Below are 18,509 nucleotides of genomic sequence, written 5' to 3'. Positions count from 1 at the left end.
TTAGATCAAGCAAAATAATAATTATCCTAATTTGCCTCATATTAATTATTTATTTTAAAAGCATTTTATTTAAATAAAAAAATTTTGGAGAACCTGGGCATTGATCCCAGTGCCTCTCGTATGCTAAACGAGCGCTCTACCATTTGAGCTAGATCCCCTTCATATTGATTTAAAAATTAATTTTTTTTAAGTTTTATTATTTTTAATATGAAAAAAATCAAAGAAAAAATTTTCTACTAATTAAATTATTGTAAGGGGATCTAGCTCAAATGGTAGAGCGCTCGTTTAGCATACGAGAGGCACTGGGATCAATGCCCAGGTTCTCCAATTTTTTTATTTATTTTCAAAATATTTAAATTTTTATAAAATTTATAGATAAGCATTTACATAAAATAATTTTAATGTAAAAACACATAAAAAGATAATTTTTTTTATCAATAAGTAGAGGCTACATAAGAATTAAATTTAATATTATTATAAATTTAAGAACATTTTTATTTAATAGCGTAGATAGATACATTTTATTTGTTAGTCGATTCCAAGTTTTTAAAACTTATAATTTTATACTTTTAATGATAATAAACTTGTAAATTAGAGAAAAAATTGTGAAGGGGATCTAGCTCAAATGGTAGAGCGCTCGTTTAGCATACGAGAGGCACTGGGATCAATGCCCAGGTTCTCCAAAAATTTTTTATTAATTTATGTTTTTTATGGCTGGGATAAGTTTATATTATATTCTACAGTTTACTTATTTTGATTATTTTAAGAAATTGCATAGATATTTCTTGATTGTTTTAAGGATATTTTCTGGAAACATAAGTTATAATTGATTAATTTATGAATTTTTAACTCTATTTAAAAGAATATACAAATGTCATAAGTAAAATAGGAAGAAAAGAGTTTAGTTGAGGAGCTTTAGCTTGATTCAATAATTTAAAGGGATTTCCCAAAAATAGATTTCGCATTTGGATATGGTTCAGGAGTTTTTAGATAAATAGGTTATGATTATAGTAAAGATTCACCTATGATCGATTTAATATTTGGAGTATAAGATGCAGATGAATGGCATAGAATGAACTTAATAAAAAACCCTTCACACTATAGTGGTTTGGGTTATTACTTAGGTTCATCATATTTACATTTTTTATAATAATACATCACTCCAGTTCATTTCAATCCAAGCATTTAAGTTGATTCATTTGATTAAAAAAGGAAACTTAATATTAAATATGGAGTTGTTGATGTTAAATAGCTTAGCAAAGATTTGTTAAAATGGAATATTCTCACTTGCAGCGGGAGACTTCACAAACCTGTTAAAATTATTTAGCTTGATTAAGTCCAAAATCCTACTTTAAATTCTGATTTAAGGGTCAATTTAATTCAAGCAACAGCAATCAGCTTGCTCTTAAACTTTAAACCCTATATTGAAATGAAAGAGTTTTTAATGACTATTGCTTCTCTTTCTTATATTGGAGATGTTAGATTTTTATTTGGAGCAGAGAATAAAAACAAAATTTAAAATTTGGTAGAAGGAAACTATGATAGATTTACTCATTTATATAAAGATGTTATAGAATAAAACAATCCAATTAATAGCTTAGCCCAAGTAGTTGGAAATAGAGCTGAGCATATCAAGCTCGAAACTAACTCTGAGACTGTTTATTAACTTGTAAATTGTCTCCCTGATGGTTTAGGTTTATTTGCAAGAACTAATGAAATAAATGTTAAAATTATTAATTTGGAAGACGTTTAAAGATAGATTATTGAAAGAATCAGAAAAATTAATATGGGATCCTCTTAAAAACTAATTTTATACAATACATTAGCAACTTCTCCTACTAAAAATATTTATTACGTTTTCAAGAAATTACAAAAAGGAATATTAAAAAGATGATTGATGTATTTCTATATGAAAGAAAATGCATATTTTTATATTATTTTAGTAATTAAATTTGTAAATTAATACGATAATGAAATAAAAGTAAAAAAAATAAATATTTTTAAACTATAGCTTTAATTTTATATTTAAGATAGAATATATTTTAATTAAAAAGGTTTTATAAAAAGCACAAATTTAAATTTAAACATATTATCTAATCAATAATATTTAAAAAATATAATTTTGAATGATCTCAAGTTCTTTCTTATAAACATGACAAGATACACAAAATTTCCAATATATTCAAATAATTTAATAATTCATCCTATTTTTAATAAAATGGATTGTATTTATATAAATTAATAGTACTATAGCTAGATAAAATAAAAAATAAGCTAATAAATAAGATGAAATAAAAAATTAAGAACTAAAACTTATAGATAAATAAGATAGTGATGAATGCTTATAATTAATTAGACATCATTTATAAATATCATTTTTGTATTACTATTAATATCAAAAATCAGTTTAATTTATAGATAAATAAATTTTTAATGTAGCTTACTAAAATATTGATTATGTTTATTAACAATTATTTTGTTAAAAGTTTAATATATTTAAAGTATTATCGGATTTTAATGGTTTTTAAATTTATCAACTTTAAATTTTTCTAAATTATTTTTATAAATATTTGCAGATTTTAATTTAAATTTTATGGAATTTTTTAAATATATGACTGTAGCTTTAATATTTTAAGAATTCAAAAAATTATCAAGACATCTTTTTTAAATAGTTTGTGAAAGTACAATTAAATTAAAAGATATAAATGAGTTATTCAATAAATACTAACAAGCAATTGTATATTTGTGAATGATATAAGAAAATAAAATATTCTTTAACAAATTTAATATCTATCCTTATTTTATTTTAATGAATTTTAAGTCAAATGTTGTTATTGCAAATTTATTTTATGTCAAGTTTGTTTTTAAGAAAATGGTTATTATTAATATTAGAAGAAAAATTTCTTAACAATATAAAGTAATATTTTTTGAAACATTTTATTTTATTAGTAGTAGGAGTTTTTAGGTCTATAAAATCTATTTTTTTTAATACTAGTCCATCACTTATTTATAATAATTTCTTTTTAATTAATAATCTATCTAAATTTTTTATAATATCTATGCCTTAATAATTTTATTTTATAAAATTCATCTAAGTTCAATAATCAATCAAAAAGTTTTTAATTTTTGCAAAATTTAGTAAAATTCAGCTGATAATTCATATAGACCAATAAGCTAAAATAGAAAAGTTTAAATAAGTGTAAATGATAAAGATAATTTATTTTATTTAAGTATTTTAATTTTCTGTTTAGTAAGTAGTTTTTGATTGAATGTGAAGAATTTGAGAATAATTTTGTGAAATAAAAGAAAAACCTCCAATAATTTAAATTTATTTTAGTAATTTATAACTTTTTGATTATAATGTTTAAATTTTGTTTATTTTATTTTATTTTTGCTATTAAATTTATTTTTGTGATAATTGTTGCTTTTAAAGTTTTTTTCAGTAATTTTTAAATATTTGTATGAAGTTTCTTTCAAAATGAAGTCTTTTCAAACTTTATTTAAAAAAACAATAATCTCAGATTAATTTATGATAATAATAAGTTTACTTATTCGTGATTATTTGAAGAAGCATGTTTATAAATAGAATATTTTTTAAAAGAAAAGCATTCGTTTGTGTTTGGCATATGTTTTTGGTTATCTTCACAGTCAAACTCATCATCATCTACTTCAAATTCTTACGAATGCAATTAACGCCCTGAGAGCTAGTTTTTTTTGCTAGGAGAGATGCCTCTCTCTCTACCTTAGTTATCTATTATTATTTCAACTGTGCTAGATTTAAGAATGCTGTTACTTTTGCTTCTTATGGGTAAGTTATCGTCTTACTAGAATTCGTTTTTTATATTACCATTTGAAGTAAGTATCTTATTATATTAAGTTTTTGTATCTTAATTTTCATAATAGTCATCATCACTATCTTCAGTCATTTCAACGAAGTTTTTAAGTAGAATTGTTGTTTCTTTAGACAAAATAACAATTAAAAAATAATTAAATATATTAATTTGATTAACTTTTTTTGCTTATTCTTCTTTAGATGTTTAGATCTCTTATTTTCACAAAACTTCTATTCATGGCATCGTTATCGCCATCTTTATTAATTAGATTTTCTTTTTATATAAAAAATATGTTTACTCTTAATGTTTAAATTAAAACTAATTTTAGCAAATTATTTTTAAAAATGAATTAAATTAGTTGTACCTGTTTTAAAGAAAATTTTAGATCTTTTTGCTTATCTATTTACATAAAGTCTATCTTTCTGTTATTCTGTCAATAGATCATTTTTTATATCGCTATCGCCACCAAAGCTTGATGTACTAAAGTTAATTGGACTATGTAAGTAAAAATTATAATATGAAAGAGCATGTTTATTTAACAAATTTATTGATTTACTTGAAGGATTAAATATTATCTTGCTTATAATCTTCTAGGTTATGGCAACTTGTAATGCTGGTTTGAGATTTTCCAAAGATTTCTTCAAAAAAATTCATAACTTCATTGTATAGCTAATCATTCCTTATGTCATTATGTCCACCACTAAAGTTATAATATTTTTTCCTGCCCTTATACAGCTTTTAATTTAATTAAATCAAATTTGATAAAAAATTAATGTGAATTAAATTATTCTTTATAGAAATAACAACTGGTTCAATTATATTTTAAATTTATGCAAGAGTTATAATTTCTTAATAATATATATTTTACTTTAACTATTTTATCTGAGTGATCTTTATTTATGATAGTATCATGAAGGGCATGCAAAAATATAGCAGGAATTCTCACGTGCTGAGTACATTCGATTGGATTTATATTGCTTTTATTTATTTAAATTTACATAATTTTAATTACTATATAATTTGATTAAAATTTTACTCTATATTAACATTCCAGTCTTGTTCGATTTGTGCTTTTACTTTCTGGTATAAGATATCACCAAAAATGTCAGCGAATACCTTTATTTTTATTTTAAAAGACATATAAAGAATTTTAAAACTCAAACATCAAATCAAACTACTTTGAATTTTTAAATGAATTCATAAATCAATATTTTGAGGTTCGCAAATGGAGAGTCTAAGCAAATAGCATCTACAGCGTTAGGATTTTCTTTTACATATAAAAGGGTTGTTGCAGCGCCCATTGATCTACCCCAAATTGCAATTCTATTATATATTTATTATTTAATATTCTTTTTGTTTGTTTGTTTATATGTTATTTTTTATCTAGTTTTTTAACATTTGACTATAACTATAATTATTGCAGTTATTTTACTCAAAATCAAAGAATTAGATTAAAATTTTTTTTTTGTGGATTTTATTTAGAGTTAAGTATAATAGGCAATTAGATTTTTATATATACTTAGTTTTTATTACTATTTACTTTTTACAAGAAAATTGAAAAATTTGTCAAATAAACCACAAACCAGCTTATTACTTTTAGATTTTTGAAATATTACAAGTAAGTTAACAAAAAAAACTAAATTAAATTGATAGCTAAATTAATTACTTATTGACGTAACCTAAAGATTTAACATAATCAACTACAGTTTCTAAATCTTAGCTTTCTTTGTAGCCCAGAGTAATGTGGTCTCCATCTGAATTGCCACAACTTTACGATTAAGAAAAAACAATTAGAAAACAACTCTGAAATTCTACAATAGTAATCAGAAATAAACAATACAAAATTTCATTATAAAGAAAAAAAATAAAATAGCTATATTAAATTCATTCATCAATAAAAAATTTAGCCAAGAATATTACCCTGTGAAATCAAAACAAAATGCAAGAAATCCTCTATCAAGTATAAAATTGAGGCATTCAAAGATAGCGGTTCTATTACCAGAATTACCATGGCAAAATATAACACAATTCTATTAAGACTTTATTTAGAAAAGAAAATACAATTACTACTAAATAATATAAACTCTTAATTTTCTATTTTAATTATTTATGCTTTGCCATAAAAGTCCTTTTCAATATTTGTATTTTAACCAAATTATTACCCCAAACTCATAGCTTTTTTACCTGAAAAGACTACATTTTATTGTCTGGTCTCTCTTATTTTTTAACTAAATAATTAAATTGTTATTTTATTCAATTTTATTTTAGTTAAACTGCTTTTTAAAGCAGTAATTTAGAAAATTATTACATCAAAATCTTCTCGATGTATCATTGAATAATTATGCATAAATTGCTTTTCACCTAAATCAGAATCTTCATATATTACCCTATAAATATGAAATTTAGCTACAAAATGCCATCTTTAATCTTTTTAATGAATGACAAAAGTATTAAAATGCTAATCATTGTCTAACTATTTTACCTTTATGGCCTAATAATGTAATTAGCAAGTTTTCTAATCATATTTTAATTTTTACTCTACTTCTTATTTTTCTTTGTTTTTTTATAGAAAGTTAGATTATTGATCAATCGATCAAACAAAAAATTAAAAATTTTTAATAAATCAGATGTAAGTTTTCTTTGTTTATTAATTATTAATTCCTTTTTCAGTGAAAGATTTAATATGTACTTTCAACTATCCACTTATGATTTTTAATTTATGTAAAACTAGAAAGAAAATATGTAGCTACCCTGAAAATATCTATTTATTTATCTAATATTATCAAAGTACTTGATCTAAAATATATTGATTAATTTATTTTTTGCAATTTTTGATATTCTGAAGTAAATAAGGCCGTGCATTTTTAAGGTATGAAATGAACTACCCTTATTTCTATTATCTCTCATCCAAATTAATCGATACTATTTATGCTTTTTATTTTACTTTTTCAATTTACTCCTTTCTTTTATTTTTGTACAATTAATTTAATTTGTGAAGCATACAAAAAACCGAACCAAATATGCATAAAAAGTTATTAATAATAAATTATAACCAGTCATGTAATCTATTTCACAAATTTGTAAATTACTTGCAAAATATTATTTCTAAAAATTAAACTAAAAATTTATAATTTTATTTTATAAAATTTCTATATTTAAAATTGAAGAACAAATTAATTTGATTTTCAAAATTAATAACAATAATCGGGTCATTTATTTTATTTTACACTTTTAGTGAGAACCAACTTAAAATATTTCATAGTTTTTTAATATTTTAATTTCCATATAGAATATGAAGATCCTAACAATTTAAAACTTAATACAATTTAATTTTTTAAATCCAAACATTTTTATAATCTACTTTAAAATATTTATTCTTAAAACTTATACAATAATTCAAAATAATAAAAAATATTTAAAAAAAAAGAGCGTTTGCATTTTTAAAAATAAATAATGTATTGGTGTTTAAAAAGATTAATGCTAATTAGATAATAAATAATACATAATATATTTTTAAAAATTATATAAAAGAATAAATTACATTAAGCAGTAGTGAGTTTCGAACAGAATATTTTTTTTATTTAAAGATATTATTAATATTTTATAGCTAATTTAATCATTAAGACAAAATAAAAATAAGTAAATATTTTTTTTCATACATTTTAAATTTTAAATTACATTTATAAAATTATGACCAGCTTATATTTTTAAAATAATTAATCATCTGATGTAGTAAGATTCGAGCTTATTAAACAAATCTTGTAATATTTTTTCGTCAATTTGTTAATTTTATTAATCTGAATTACTGTTTTCTTAATCTAATTACTATTATTCATTTTATAAATTTTCTTTATTATCATTTTCTACTTCATTATTTTATTCTATCTAATTCTCATCAGATTTTTCTTTTAATTATTTATCTTGAGAATCTACCTTTGTTTATTACACTTATTAAATGCTCTACTTTAGAAACTCCATAAATTCTTTTAACTCCACTTTTTCTTTAGAACTTAAAAATTTAGGCACAGAAAACTAGAAGTCTTTAACTTTGCTCATTTCTTTATTAAAATTTATTTTGAATATTCATTTTTAAAAAAGAATTCAATATTACAATCTAAAAATTCCATTAAGAAAAGTAACTCTAAAGCATTTTAATTTGGTACAAGAGATTCTTAAATTACATACTTCATTACTTTGATAATTTTGATGAAATACGAAACATCAAAATCAAGAGAAAATATTTTTTTAAAGTTTTCTTCCTTTTATGATTTAAATATCCTATTGATTTTTATTTAAAAATAATATAAATAAATACTTATTAAACTTTCCATTTCTAATCAAATAAATATTATTCTTCGCTTTTATTATTTCTATTATGCTTATTCATAATTAATTATTTTAAATATAAAATAATTTTTAATATTTATCATCATTAATTTTATAATTTAAATACAAGTAAATATTTTGAGCTGCTACATCATCAATAGGAAATTTGTATTGAGAATCAAAATTTTTCTTAAAATCTCTAAAACTATTGGCTTAAAGCTCATTATTTGCTAACATCTCTGCTATTCTTAGATTTATTTACTCTATTTCTTCCTTTTGTCTTGCGCTTAAATCTACAACGTTATTGAAAGTTGTCAAGCTACTATTGAGCACAATTTCTATTTATTTATATGCATGCATTTTTAATTTTTATAATGAGTAAATAATAAATCTTACCATTCTTTTTATTTACTCTATCTGCACTCATATCTATAAGTTCTTTCGATTTAATGCTAAATAAATGTGCGCCTAAAACCATTTATCTAAATCCACCATAATCCATTCCTATTTATTTTATTAAATAATATTTTAATAAATTAAGAGCAAATTCGCATATGAATTTGTCAGCCATTATAAATGAATTGCAAATTTTTAATATGCCTAATACAATATTGATTAGATGTTACCTTATAAAACTGCTCTTTTTTTAGCTGAATCTATATTAACTCTTTTATTTTCATCATCTATAAATCCCTCTAATTCATTTTTAACTGATTCTACTGAGAAATTTATATTGTTAGTTCTTAATTTCTATTCTTTTATTCTTCCGTACATCTCCTATATTTTATATATCTTTTTGATTTTTTAGATACTTTGAATTAATTTAAATAAATTTGATAATTTTAAAAATTAACATATTTATACAAATTTTTATGCAACATATTTTGAAAATTAGAACAATTTATTTAAGTAGAATTTCTATTAATCTGATATTAAATAATTTGCTAAACATATAAATTCATTAAAATTAGTTTCATAACAAAATATTTAAGTAAATTTTTCTTGATTTATATCAAATTATTAAAAATATTTAATTTACATTAATATTTAAATTAAAAATAAAATTTATATAATTAAAAAATTTAATATTATTATCTTAAGATTTTAAATTAAGAAAATAACTGAATTATTATAAATATAAAGCAATGCAATAATAAATTTGCTCAATCAAAAATAAACAGCAAATAATTTTAATCTAAAGGTTTTATAATAATTTAAATAAACTTTAATCATTTCAATTAATAAATTAATTTTATTAATATTATTATTAATTTTGATTTACATATTAATAATTATTGTTAGTATAATTAGGAATATTTAAAGGATTGTTTTATTAGTTGTACTACTAAAATTAATTTTATTACTACTAATTTTATTAAACAAGAGGTGGATTAGTATTACCTTAAAAGCATGCAGGTTAGTATTACATATTATTGTTTGAGCTCATATTTATGTTAGCTTAATTTTAAATGTTATTATAGTTATTTACCAAAAGACTTTAAGCAATTTTCTCTTCAGTTAATTTAATTATTCGTACTAGTTTTAATAAAGAAAAGAGATAAATAATATTCATTATTGCACCGATAAAAATAGCAGCTAATTATAACGAAAGTTCTCTTTTTATGAAATAAACATGTAAAGAAGATAAATCCATGCAAGATGCATCACTTTTACAAACCTTTTAAAGGTAATTTATTGCATTTATATAAACTTGATCTGTCTAATCTACATTTGAATAGCATTATATTTAATCAGTAGACATGAAAACTGATATATAAGACCCATCATAATAACCAGAATGATGTATCATATAATCTAATTTTTTTAGTGTAAGTTTTTATGAAATAAATAAAAAAAAACTTTATTTTACTGTGGCAAAATGTATCTAACCCACTTAAAATATAAGTTAAAATCGCCAAGGCTATATTTGTCCATATAAGCAAGGAAGCAACATAGCTGATAATTGTAAAATCTTTTGAGCTCCCTCTTAATCTGCAAAATAGGTATATAGATATCATAATGCATACAATTGCAGTAGACGATGAAATAATTATAAGAATTTATAAGGTTACTTCTAAATCTACTGAATTAAGCATACATGATGAAATAATAAATAGGACTTCTGATATCACAACCAAGAAAGCTAAAACTTAAAAGAAAATTAAGAATGCTTTATTAGATTTTTTAATCTCAGTTCTGAAATCTTTAGGCTCAGTTATAAGTTGTTCGTTTTACATTTTAATAAATTAATATATATATATATTTATTTATTATTAGTTTATTTATTTATATATTATTATTAATGATGTTTTAAATTTTTAAATAGTAACTATAAGCAAACATTAAATGAATCACTTTGGTTAAAAATAATAAATTTATCTATATTTAGTAAGACTCTGTCTGATCATCTACCTATTAAAAATCATAATAAGTGTATTTGTATTTCTTTTATTGTTAAATAATTATACTGATGTTTTCTATTAACTCGTTAATTCTGATGAGCTTAATAGTTTTATTTTTTTTTTGATAATAAATCATCTTAATTTCTTATCAATATACTATTTGATCTCCGAATATCATTTCTATTCTGATATTTAAATAGATTCGTCAGAAAGTGTTTAATAGAGGTTAGCAAATTTTATAATTTGAATTTGATAATGATATAAATTTAGGAAAATAAATTTAATTAAAGCTAATTGTTCACTCAATCAAGTGCTTGTATCAAAGTAAATTATTTTAAAAATATTGCTTTTTAAAAAAGAATAAACAATATTTTATTCTCTTTTGTTTATTGCTATTCTCTGATAATTATTTCTGTAGTAGGAAATAAATATTTAGTAGAATAATAAATATTATTTAAAAAATTTAAAGAAAATTTAAAATAATAAAAAAAGGTATCGCAAGAGGTTTCGAACCTGAACTAAAAAAAAAATAATGGATTAGGTGAAGAAAATATTGTACTGAAAAAGTAATTTTTTTATTTTCTTTCTATCAATTAAATAACCAATTCCTCTAAAGTAAAAAGAAGATAATGCTGATGGTGGATACTAATGACCCTGATAAGAAGAATTTGATTTTTATAGAGCAATTAGAGATTATAATAATTAATAATATAGATATTTTATTTGGTATATATTTGTTATTTGTACTTTACATTTTAAAATCTAACATTTTATGTAAAATGAATAAAAATTGTTTTAAAAATTCTTCCGTCTCTTAGACTGAAGGTCCAGTCAAAAAAATTTTTTGACTATTTTGACAAAAAATATTACAAATTTAAAACCCTGTTAATAAATGACTAATCTTTTTATAAATCAAATAGGTATTAGTGACAACTTTTTTCAAATATCCTTTTTTGAAATTAATATAAATAAATTTATCATAGCAGTTACTACTTATTAAAATAAATATTTTTATAGTAAAAGATTAGTATATTTTTACTTTTTATTATTTAAAAAATCTATTGAATTTGTATAAATTTCCATTAAACTTTTAAGATACTTTTGAAAATACAAGTTTTATTTGATAAATTAATTTAAAATAAATTTTTAACTTAAAAAATGATATTAATGCAAAACAGCTTAATTAATTTAACTGATCAATATATATAAATTCAGATTTAATTTTAAATTTTAAATTTGTTTGATTCTTCATCTAAAGTCATAGCATTTTTTTCAATATCAACTAATATACTTTGATAAGCTGTTATTAATTAGCTAATTTCAAAACTTTAATTAGTATCGAATCTGTAAGCAATAGATTCATTACGGAGAATGAATGTAATTGATGAAGGAAAAACTCTAGTTCCTTTAATATCTTGAAAACTAAATTATTTCTTCTTTTACTTTTAAGAATCCAGTATTTGAATAGAGTCACATTTAACACAAATGAAAACATTTTATGGTATTTATTTTTTTGATTCTTTAATAGTTTTGCTGTATGTTTCACACTAAAATAGTGTAGCACCATATAATGGAGTTTTTTTAAAGGTATCTAATAAAACCATACATGCCATATTTTTTTTATTTGTGATAATCGATGTGCTTATTTATTGCAAATGCCCTATACCTTAAATTGTTGATTATCTATTTTAGTTTTAGGAATAATTATTTTAAGCAAGTTTGTTGCTTGGGCTAATTTCTTGATTTTACTCTTCATTTTAGCTCGAAGCTTGAAAACTTTTTATAGCTGCATTTATATCGTCTGAGGGTGTTTGATTTTAATTATCTTATAAGTTAATAGATTCTCTAATCATTTATTTATTTGTCTTTATTGATTCTGCTAATTCATTTGAAAAGGTTTCTATGTAAATAAGGAGATTTTCTACCCAGACATTTTCTTTATTTTACTTGATGATTTCATTTGGTAAAAATTCTTTAATTTTAGTGTAAATAGTACTTTTTACTTATTTTGATGCACCATCTTTTTTAGCTGATTATATAACTTCTGGGTGGTTAATAAATAAATATAAAGAGCTGTAAAGAAAGTAGTCTTTATCATTAAACACATATTTCATCTGTGATATATCATTCAATATCTGAGAAGCCATAAGTTATAATCTAACTGGATCGCTTTTGTAATCAAATTCTTCTAAGTCTTTTTCTAACCACATATATTTACAAAATTTCAATTTATATTTATGATTATGTTTTAATCCTAGCTTATTTAATATGCTTTCTCCAAAATCTAAAATCTTTTTCTTACTAGATTCTTTCTCTATTTTCATTTCAAGCTCATTCTTTTTGAATTCATCTTTGAACATAAGCTTAAAAATAATTTCATCATCATCCAAGAAACGAATTTTCTTTTTTTCGTCTTCGATATACAATCTAAAGTCAAGAAAGCTGATTAATTATAACTTTTTTGCCAGGATTTCGCATACATCTAAAGCTTTTGTGCTTCTGTTGATGTTTATTTTGTAGCTTTTCTTATCAAGAGTGAATATTTCTATTTCTTTCTCTTCATAAAAAAGAGAATTGTTTAGTATTTAGCTGGAATTAACTTAACTGAAAGAAGTGTTTTATTACTTATCTGCATATTATATACTACTATTAGTACTATCATTGATATAGATACTGCTTGAATTTACTGAGTGGGCTTGTCTTATTCCTGAAGAATTAAATTACTTTACTTAAGACATAGAAACATCTTAAGATTCATTCATCTTAGATAAGTTATTTGAGTCTCCATCTTCTTACCCATTTAATTAACCTATTTGGTTCTAATCACTACTACTTTAAAGCTTTTATTTCATAGCTAAATAATTCTTTGGTTAATAAAAACTGCTAGCTCCTACTGAAATTTATCTTTACTGATTTTTGTTACTACGGTTCATGTCATTTTCCTCTTCATTTCCGTTCTCATAATTAAATGAATCCTCTTCATTCTATGAGTCATCTTCATTATTACTTAAGTTAAATAGAAAATAGGTAAATAATTTATTTGAAAATGAAAATAAATAAATCTTTGCATTGTTATAAAATAAAAATATTTTATTAATAAATATTATTTATTTTACTTTGATTATGATCTACTTTAGATAACTAATTTAGTGGCATTTTCTTCTTTATCCATGTCATTTAAAAAATCAAAGTTGGATTCACCAATATTTAAAGGTAACTAGTAAAAGTTATTAGGAAGCCCTAATTAAGATAAAATATAGGAACAGAAAATATGGTTTTTTAAACATTAGCTTGATAATATTTTTTGAAGAAAATTTTCAATTAAGATTTTTCTTTTTTCAATAATTTTTGTTTTATGATGGAAAATAAAAACTTTTGGAAGCTTTTCTAAATCTGTTATTTCCTTAATATATTTTTCTATAAATTTCTTGAGTTCAATCATTTCTGAATACCTAACAAAGATTTTTTATTTTATTGATTCTCCTATCTATATTTAGGCTATATAAACTGTGTAAGTTTCTTTCATTTAATTTGAAGAATTTCTTTCTTCTGTACCTAAAACGGTAACTACAATAGGAAATTAATAGTCATCACAAATATCTAATTTAACTGGGCTTTTATCAGAATAGCTTCTATTATTACTATCTTAATCTTGATTTACTTTTGATTAATCATCTTCTACCTTTTATCCTTCAGAAGATATCTATGATACTGAATTCTTTTGATCTTCACTTGTTGAATTTTGTTTGCTTTGACTAATTTATTCTGGAATTCTTTCCTTTATCTTTTGTTTGGCCTTGAGTCTCAAGGGTCTAATTATTTGATAATTAATCTTATTAATTAGCTATGTTTTTAATTCATCGTTTTCACATACAAAAGTGAGTGAATCGCTCTTTCCAATTATCCTAAAAAGATTACTTAAATATTTTTAGTCTGGCATATTCTTATAGGAGCTTTGTTCATTCAAGGGCAAATATTTAATTAAGTATTCTCTTTCCTAGTTATCCTTTACAGAAACTAAAATAATGTCATTCAAAAAATATACAATAACTTGCCTTTGAGTATCACCTTAAACTAAAAAAAGGTTTTCTTCCCATAGAAATTCTCTGTTAACTCCTGCTTAAATTAATTATAGCTCACCATTTGCATTAGCATTTTAAATTGGTTACTTTAAAGGCTATAAAAAAATACTTTTTTTACTTCTTTCTAATAAATTTGGTTAAGAATTCTTAGGGGTGTTTTTTATTGAGCTCAAGTTTAGAGAAGAGTTATTGGAATTATTTTATTCGTTTGATTATTAAAAAGGAAGACAAAATTTACGATGCAACTCAATGAGCTTGTTATCTCTAATAAATTTGTCCATTTGTTCATTGTTGTGAGAGCATACCTCATTAAATTCATTTATTGCTGTCTACACATGGATATAATCCTAATGAGATGGTAAAGTGTTTTTAAACAAATCCTTTAGTAATAATAGATATTTTGGTAAACGCTAAACAGGTTTAATCAGAAAATCCTATAAATCATAGCCATTTAAATCATAATTCTCCAAATAATTACAAAATTTCTTGAAATTGAGATTATTCAATTTCAAATTATTTAATATTTTTGTTGCATTTTCATAATTGTTTAAATAGGTAACATATATTTTTAATTAAGGAGCGTACTAAACGCACACATCAGTGAATACTCCATTATATTGTAGGTTTTCTTTTCTGCGTTTCATTTCTTCTGCAAACTTAGAATTTAGCTCTATTATCGCTTATAAATTTGCAAAAATATTTTCTACATCAGCTTACTTTATTTGAACATCTTAAAGTAGTTAAAACGTTTATTGTTAAAGCATTTAGTTCTCTTTAATATCTTTCCTCTGATCTATAGGCTTGCTTTGATTTAATAAAGGTATATATACAACATCTCTCAATTGTTGTAGTTTTTAGACATAATTTTCTTCTGTACAGACTAGTTCTCTAATTACCTATAATCTGTACTTGGCTTTTTATAGCATTTTGATATATTTCTTGCGCTGTAAAATCATTTTGCCATAAGATTAAATCTTTACTATCAAATTTAAGTCTATATTTTAATAGTACTGCTCAAAATCTAACTAAGAAATTTAACTCATATTGCTTAAACGATTGTTGGAATTGAAAGATATGATTCTTGCACGTATTAATAAATCATTAAGATTAGATACTCTTTAGTTTGTAATGACTGAGCTTCTGTTACTATCTATTTTAATTACAAAAAGGTATTTACACTTAAATTTCTTCCTATCTTTGAAAACCAAACTTATTATTTCCTTGCATTAAACAAAAAACCATTTTTTGAAAAGTTATTGTCTATAATACATTATATTAACTTTGATGATAAAAGCTGAAAAAATTCTAAAAATATACCTGACTAAAAAAATTCGGGCTCTTTAATGATCCTGCTCATTCTTTTTTGCTGATACTAACTAAATTATTCCTAATTTAAACAAGTTATGTTGATTCTACTTTATTTTTATATTTTAAATAGCTAAATTGAAAGTTAATCAACCAACTTTTAGGTATTGAAAGCAATTTAGTGATGTGTTATTTTGTTTATTCTTATATAAAATAATGAATTTATTTAAGTAAATTGATTAATATATTGAATATTAAACAAAGCAAAATCCCTTTTTTAGTTAAGTAATAAATTTTGGCATTAACATCTAAGTATCTCTGGTCAATATCATAAATCAAATCTATTGACTCATTTCAAAATGAATGAATATAACTAGCATATTTAAGACTTAGAATTAACCATTTATTGTTAAGGAATAAGGGATATAAATTTGTTTGAATTGATAAATAAAAGTATTATTTTTCAATATATACTTAAAATAAGTGAAAAAAAAAAGAAATATTAAAGAAGAAGGAGATTGTAACTTTACTAGCAATTTATCTTAATCTTGAATTAAATATTTAATGGTTCTATTTTTTTAAAGTGTAAATGTAAAAAGACAGCCACTAAAAATAAATTTTGATATGCTAACATTAAATATTATTTAAAAACACAAATTATTACTTATGAATTCAATAATTGAGATATAACTAATTATATACTTTATAACCAAATTTGTAATATTTCTTCATACTTTAATATTTTATCAGAAAAAATCCAGCTTTTTTATAATAAAAAACCCTAAATTTAAACATATAAAAAAATAATAGTATTTTTATTTTGGTATTTTATTGTTACTTAGCTGAAAAATTTATACACTCAAATAAATTCTCTTTGCATAATTATTAAAATATTGTTTTGATTCTTAAAACCTGATTAATTCTACATATTTTATTGGCTTAGATTGAAGTTAAATATACTAAATTTTAATAAATAAAAATGATTTAAAAGCTATTGTTTTTATAAAATTTAAAATATTTAAAAGTAATCAAAAACTATAGTTTTGATTATGAAATTAGCTAATTTTGTTGTATATTTATTTATTAATTTATAAAAATAAAATTGATTAAAAACATATTTTAATCTACATTATATAGAATTTTATTTGATAAAAATACTTATGATGTAAATGTTTTGATATAATATTTTGAAGCTTTAATTTTTTTTAAATACTTAAGTAGAAACTAAAAATTTTTTAGGAAATTAAAAATTTATTAACACACTTTCTTAAATAAATTTGATTACTAATTATATGGTTTTTCTTATTCTAAAAAGTATTTATCCACATATATTTATTAGTGTATTAAAATATAACAATTCTTTATTATTTGAAGTAAATAATTTCTACTTTAATTTTAAATCAAATGTTAAAAAGAACATTCTAAGAAAAAAAAATAATTAGTAAATAAAGATATTTTTTATTAATTAAATCAATAAATATATAGAAATGCATAAGCTTACAAAGCTATTAGGTTAATACTAAAAATAAGTTTTAAATAAATAAATTTTATAAAACTTTAAGCCATTTAGCATACAGCTTTAAGTTTAAAGTTTAAGATAAAGTTATCATACATTTAAGTATAATTATTCTAAAGCTTTTCCTAAGTAATTAACTTATGTTACAGCATTTAAATTTTCTAATGCATAAATTAGCTTTGAAGAATTAAATAAAATAAGTGTGTAACTTCTATAGGAGCTAAAAAGCAATCAAGATGTAATAGAATAAATTGTAGTACTCTCTTAATAGTATTTAGAAATAGAAAGAGTAGAAGAAGCTATAAACATATACATTGAAGCATTAAAAGTATACCCTAATTCAGCTAGATTAAATTGTAAGTTAGGAACATTATTTGTCTAACTTGAGGAACTAGAAGAAGGAGTAAAATACTTAGAAAAAGGAATTGAAATAGACTACACTGAAATGGGTAAAGAAGGATTAGTTGGTTTAGCAAGTTTATATAAGATGCTAAATTAAAATGATAAAGCACTAGAAACATACATGAAATCAATAGAGCTAAATTATCTACCTTCTTACTGTCATTAATTTATAGCTTTGTTATATGCAGAATAACAAAAATTTGATATAGCTTAAGATCATTTTTAAAAAAGCTTAGAAATGAACCCAAACGATTTTGCAAGTCAATGGGCTTATGGTGAAGCAATTTTTCATTATGATCAATAAAAAGGAATCAAGATTATGAGAGAAGCAGCTGAAAATATAGCTACTAAAAAGTGTGAAAACTAGTTTATGTAAGAAGATGAAGTATAGGATATGATTTCTAGCATGAATTTCAGAGTAGGGTAAATTTTGTAACATATTTCAAAAAATAGTGAAGAAGCAAAAAAATTTTACAGAGTTTGCTTAAAAAATAATCCAAACCATGTTGAAGCTCATGTTTAGTATGCTTCATGTTTAAAAAAAGGAGAATAACCTAATATTGAGTTAGCTGAATACCATCTTCAAAAAGCTAAAGAAATTGACCCATCAAAATTCTAAAAAAAGTTAACTGAGTGGTGGTGA

The 18,509-nt window shown here is 21.8% G+C and overlaps 6 protein-coding genes across 6 annotated transcripts; 3 read left to right on the top strand and 3 right to left on the bottom strand. All coding sequences in view use genetic code 6, as the record gives it.

Annotated features, from left to right (window-relative positions):
- Positions 1 to 871: 871 nt before the first annotated feature.
- TTHERM_00346810 (matrix MMP37 protein) lies at positions 872 to 1,894 on the top strand (the record flags this gene model as incomplete). Its single annotated transcript, XM_001018527.1, has 1 exon — positions 872 to 1,894. One exon carries the CDS (start codon positions 872 to 874, stop codon positions 1,892 to 1,894), a length of 1,023 nt encoding a protein of 340 aa, XP_001018527.1.
- Positions 1,895 to 3,473: 1,579 nt separating this feature from the next.
- Positions 3,474 to 6,356, bottom strand: TTHERM_00346800 (alpha/beta hydrolase family protein; the record flags this gene model as incomplete). The annotated part of the gene is made up of 13 exons (XM_001018526.2): positions 3,474 to 3,494; positions 3,549 to 3,958; positions 4,011 to 4,106; positions 4,198 to 4,328; positions 4,390 to 4,568; positions 4,702 to 4,810; positions 4,870 to 4,949; positions 5,012 to 5,156; positions 5,500 to 5,601; positions 5,754 to 5,872; positions 5,996 to 6,061; positions 6,142 to 6,220; positions 6,316 to 6,356. 13 exons carry the CDS (start codon positions 6,354 to 6,356, stop codon positions 3,474 to 3,476), a joined length of 1,578 nt encoding a protein of 525 aa, XP_001018526.2.
- Positions 6,357 to 7,553: 1,197 nt separating this feature from the next.
- On the bottom strand, positions 7,554 to 8,933 carry TTHERM_00346790 (RPAP3 monad-binding domain protein, putative; the record flags this gene model as incomplete). The annotated part of the gene is made up of 5 exons (XM_001018525.2): positions 7,554 to 7,891; positions 7,945 to 8,111; positions 8,287 to 8,497; positions 8,556 to 8,663; positions 8,786 to 8,933. 5 exons carry the CDS (start codon positions 8,931 to 8,933, stop codon positions 7,554 to 7,556), a joined length of 972 nt encoding a protein of 323 aa, XP_001018525.2.
- Positions 8,934 to 10,816: 1,883 nt separating this feature from the next.
- TTHERM_000346789 (transmembrane protein, putative) lies at positions 10,817 to 11,409 on the top strand (the record flags this gene model as incomplete). The annotated part of the gene is made up of 3 exons (XM_012798234.1): positions 10,817 to 10,996; positions 11,054 to 11,127; positions 11,178 to 11,409. 3 exons carry the CDS (start codon positions 10,817 to 10,819, stop codon positions 11,407 to 11,409), a joined length of 486 nt encoding a protein of 161 aa, XP_012653688.1.
- Positions 11,410 to 11,772: 363 nt separating this feature from the next.
- Positions 11,773 to 16,000, bottom strand: TTHERM_00346770 (RhoGEF domain protein; the record flags this gene model as incomplete). The annotated part of the gene is made up of 3 exons (XM_001018523.3): positions 11,773 to 13,567; positions 13,678 to 15,793; positions 15,961 to 16,000. 3 exons carry the CDS (start codon positions 15,998 to 16,000, stop codon positions 11,773 to 11,775), a joined length of 3,951 nt encoding a protein of 1,316 aa, XP_001018523.2.
- A 1,435-nt stretch (positions 16,001 to 17,435) lies between these two features.
- On the top strand, positions 17,436 to 18,509 carry TTHERM_00346760 (tetratricopeptide repeat protein; the record flags this gene model as incomplete). The annotated part of the gene is made up of 2 exons (XM_001018522.2): positions 17,436 to 17,460; positions 17,584 to 18,509. 2 exons carry the CDS (start codon positions 17,436 to 17,438, stop codon positions 18,507 to 18,509), a joined length of 951 nt encoding a protein of 316 aa, XP_001018522.2.

Source organism: Tetrahymena thermophila (genome assembly GCF_000189635.1).
Source record: "Tetrahymena thermophila SB210 genomic scaffold scf_8254597, whole genome shotgun sequence".
NCBI lineage: Eukaryota > Ciliophora > Oligohymenophorea > Hymenostomatida > Tetrahymenidae > Tetrahymena > Tetrahymena thermophila.
This window is presented reverse-complemented; position numbering and strand designations above follow the sequence as displayed.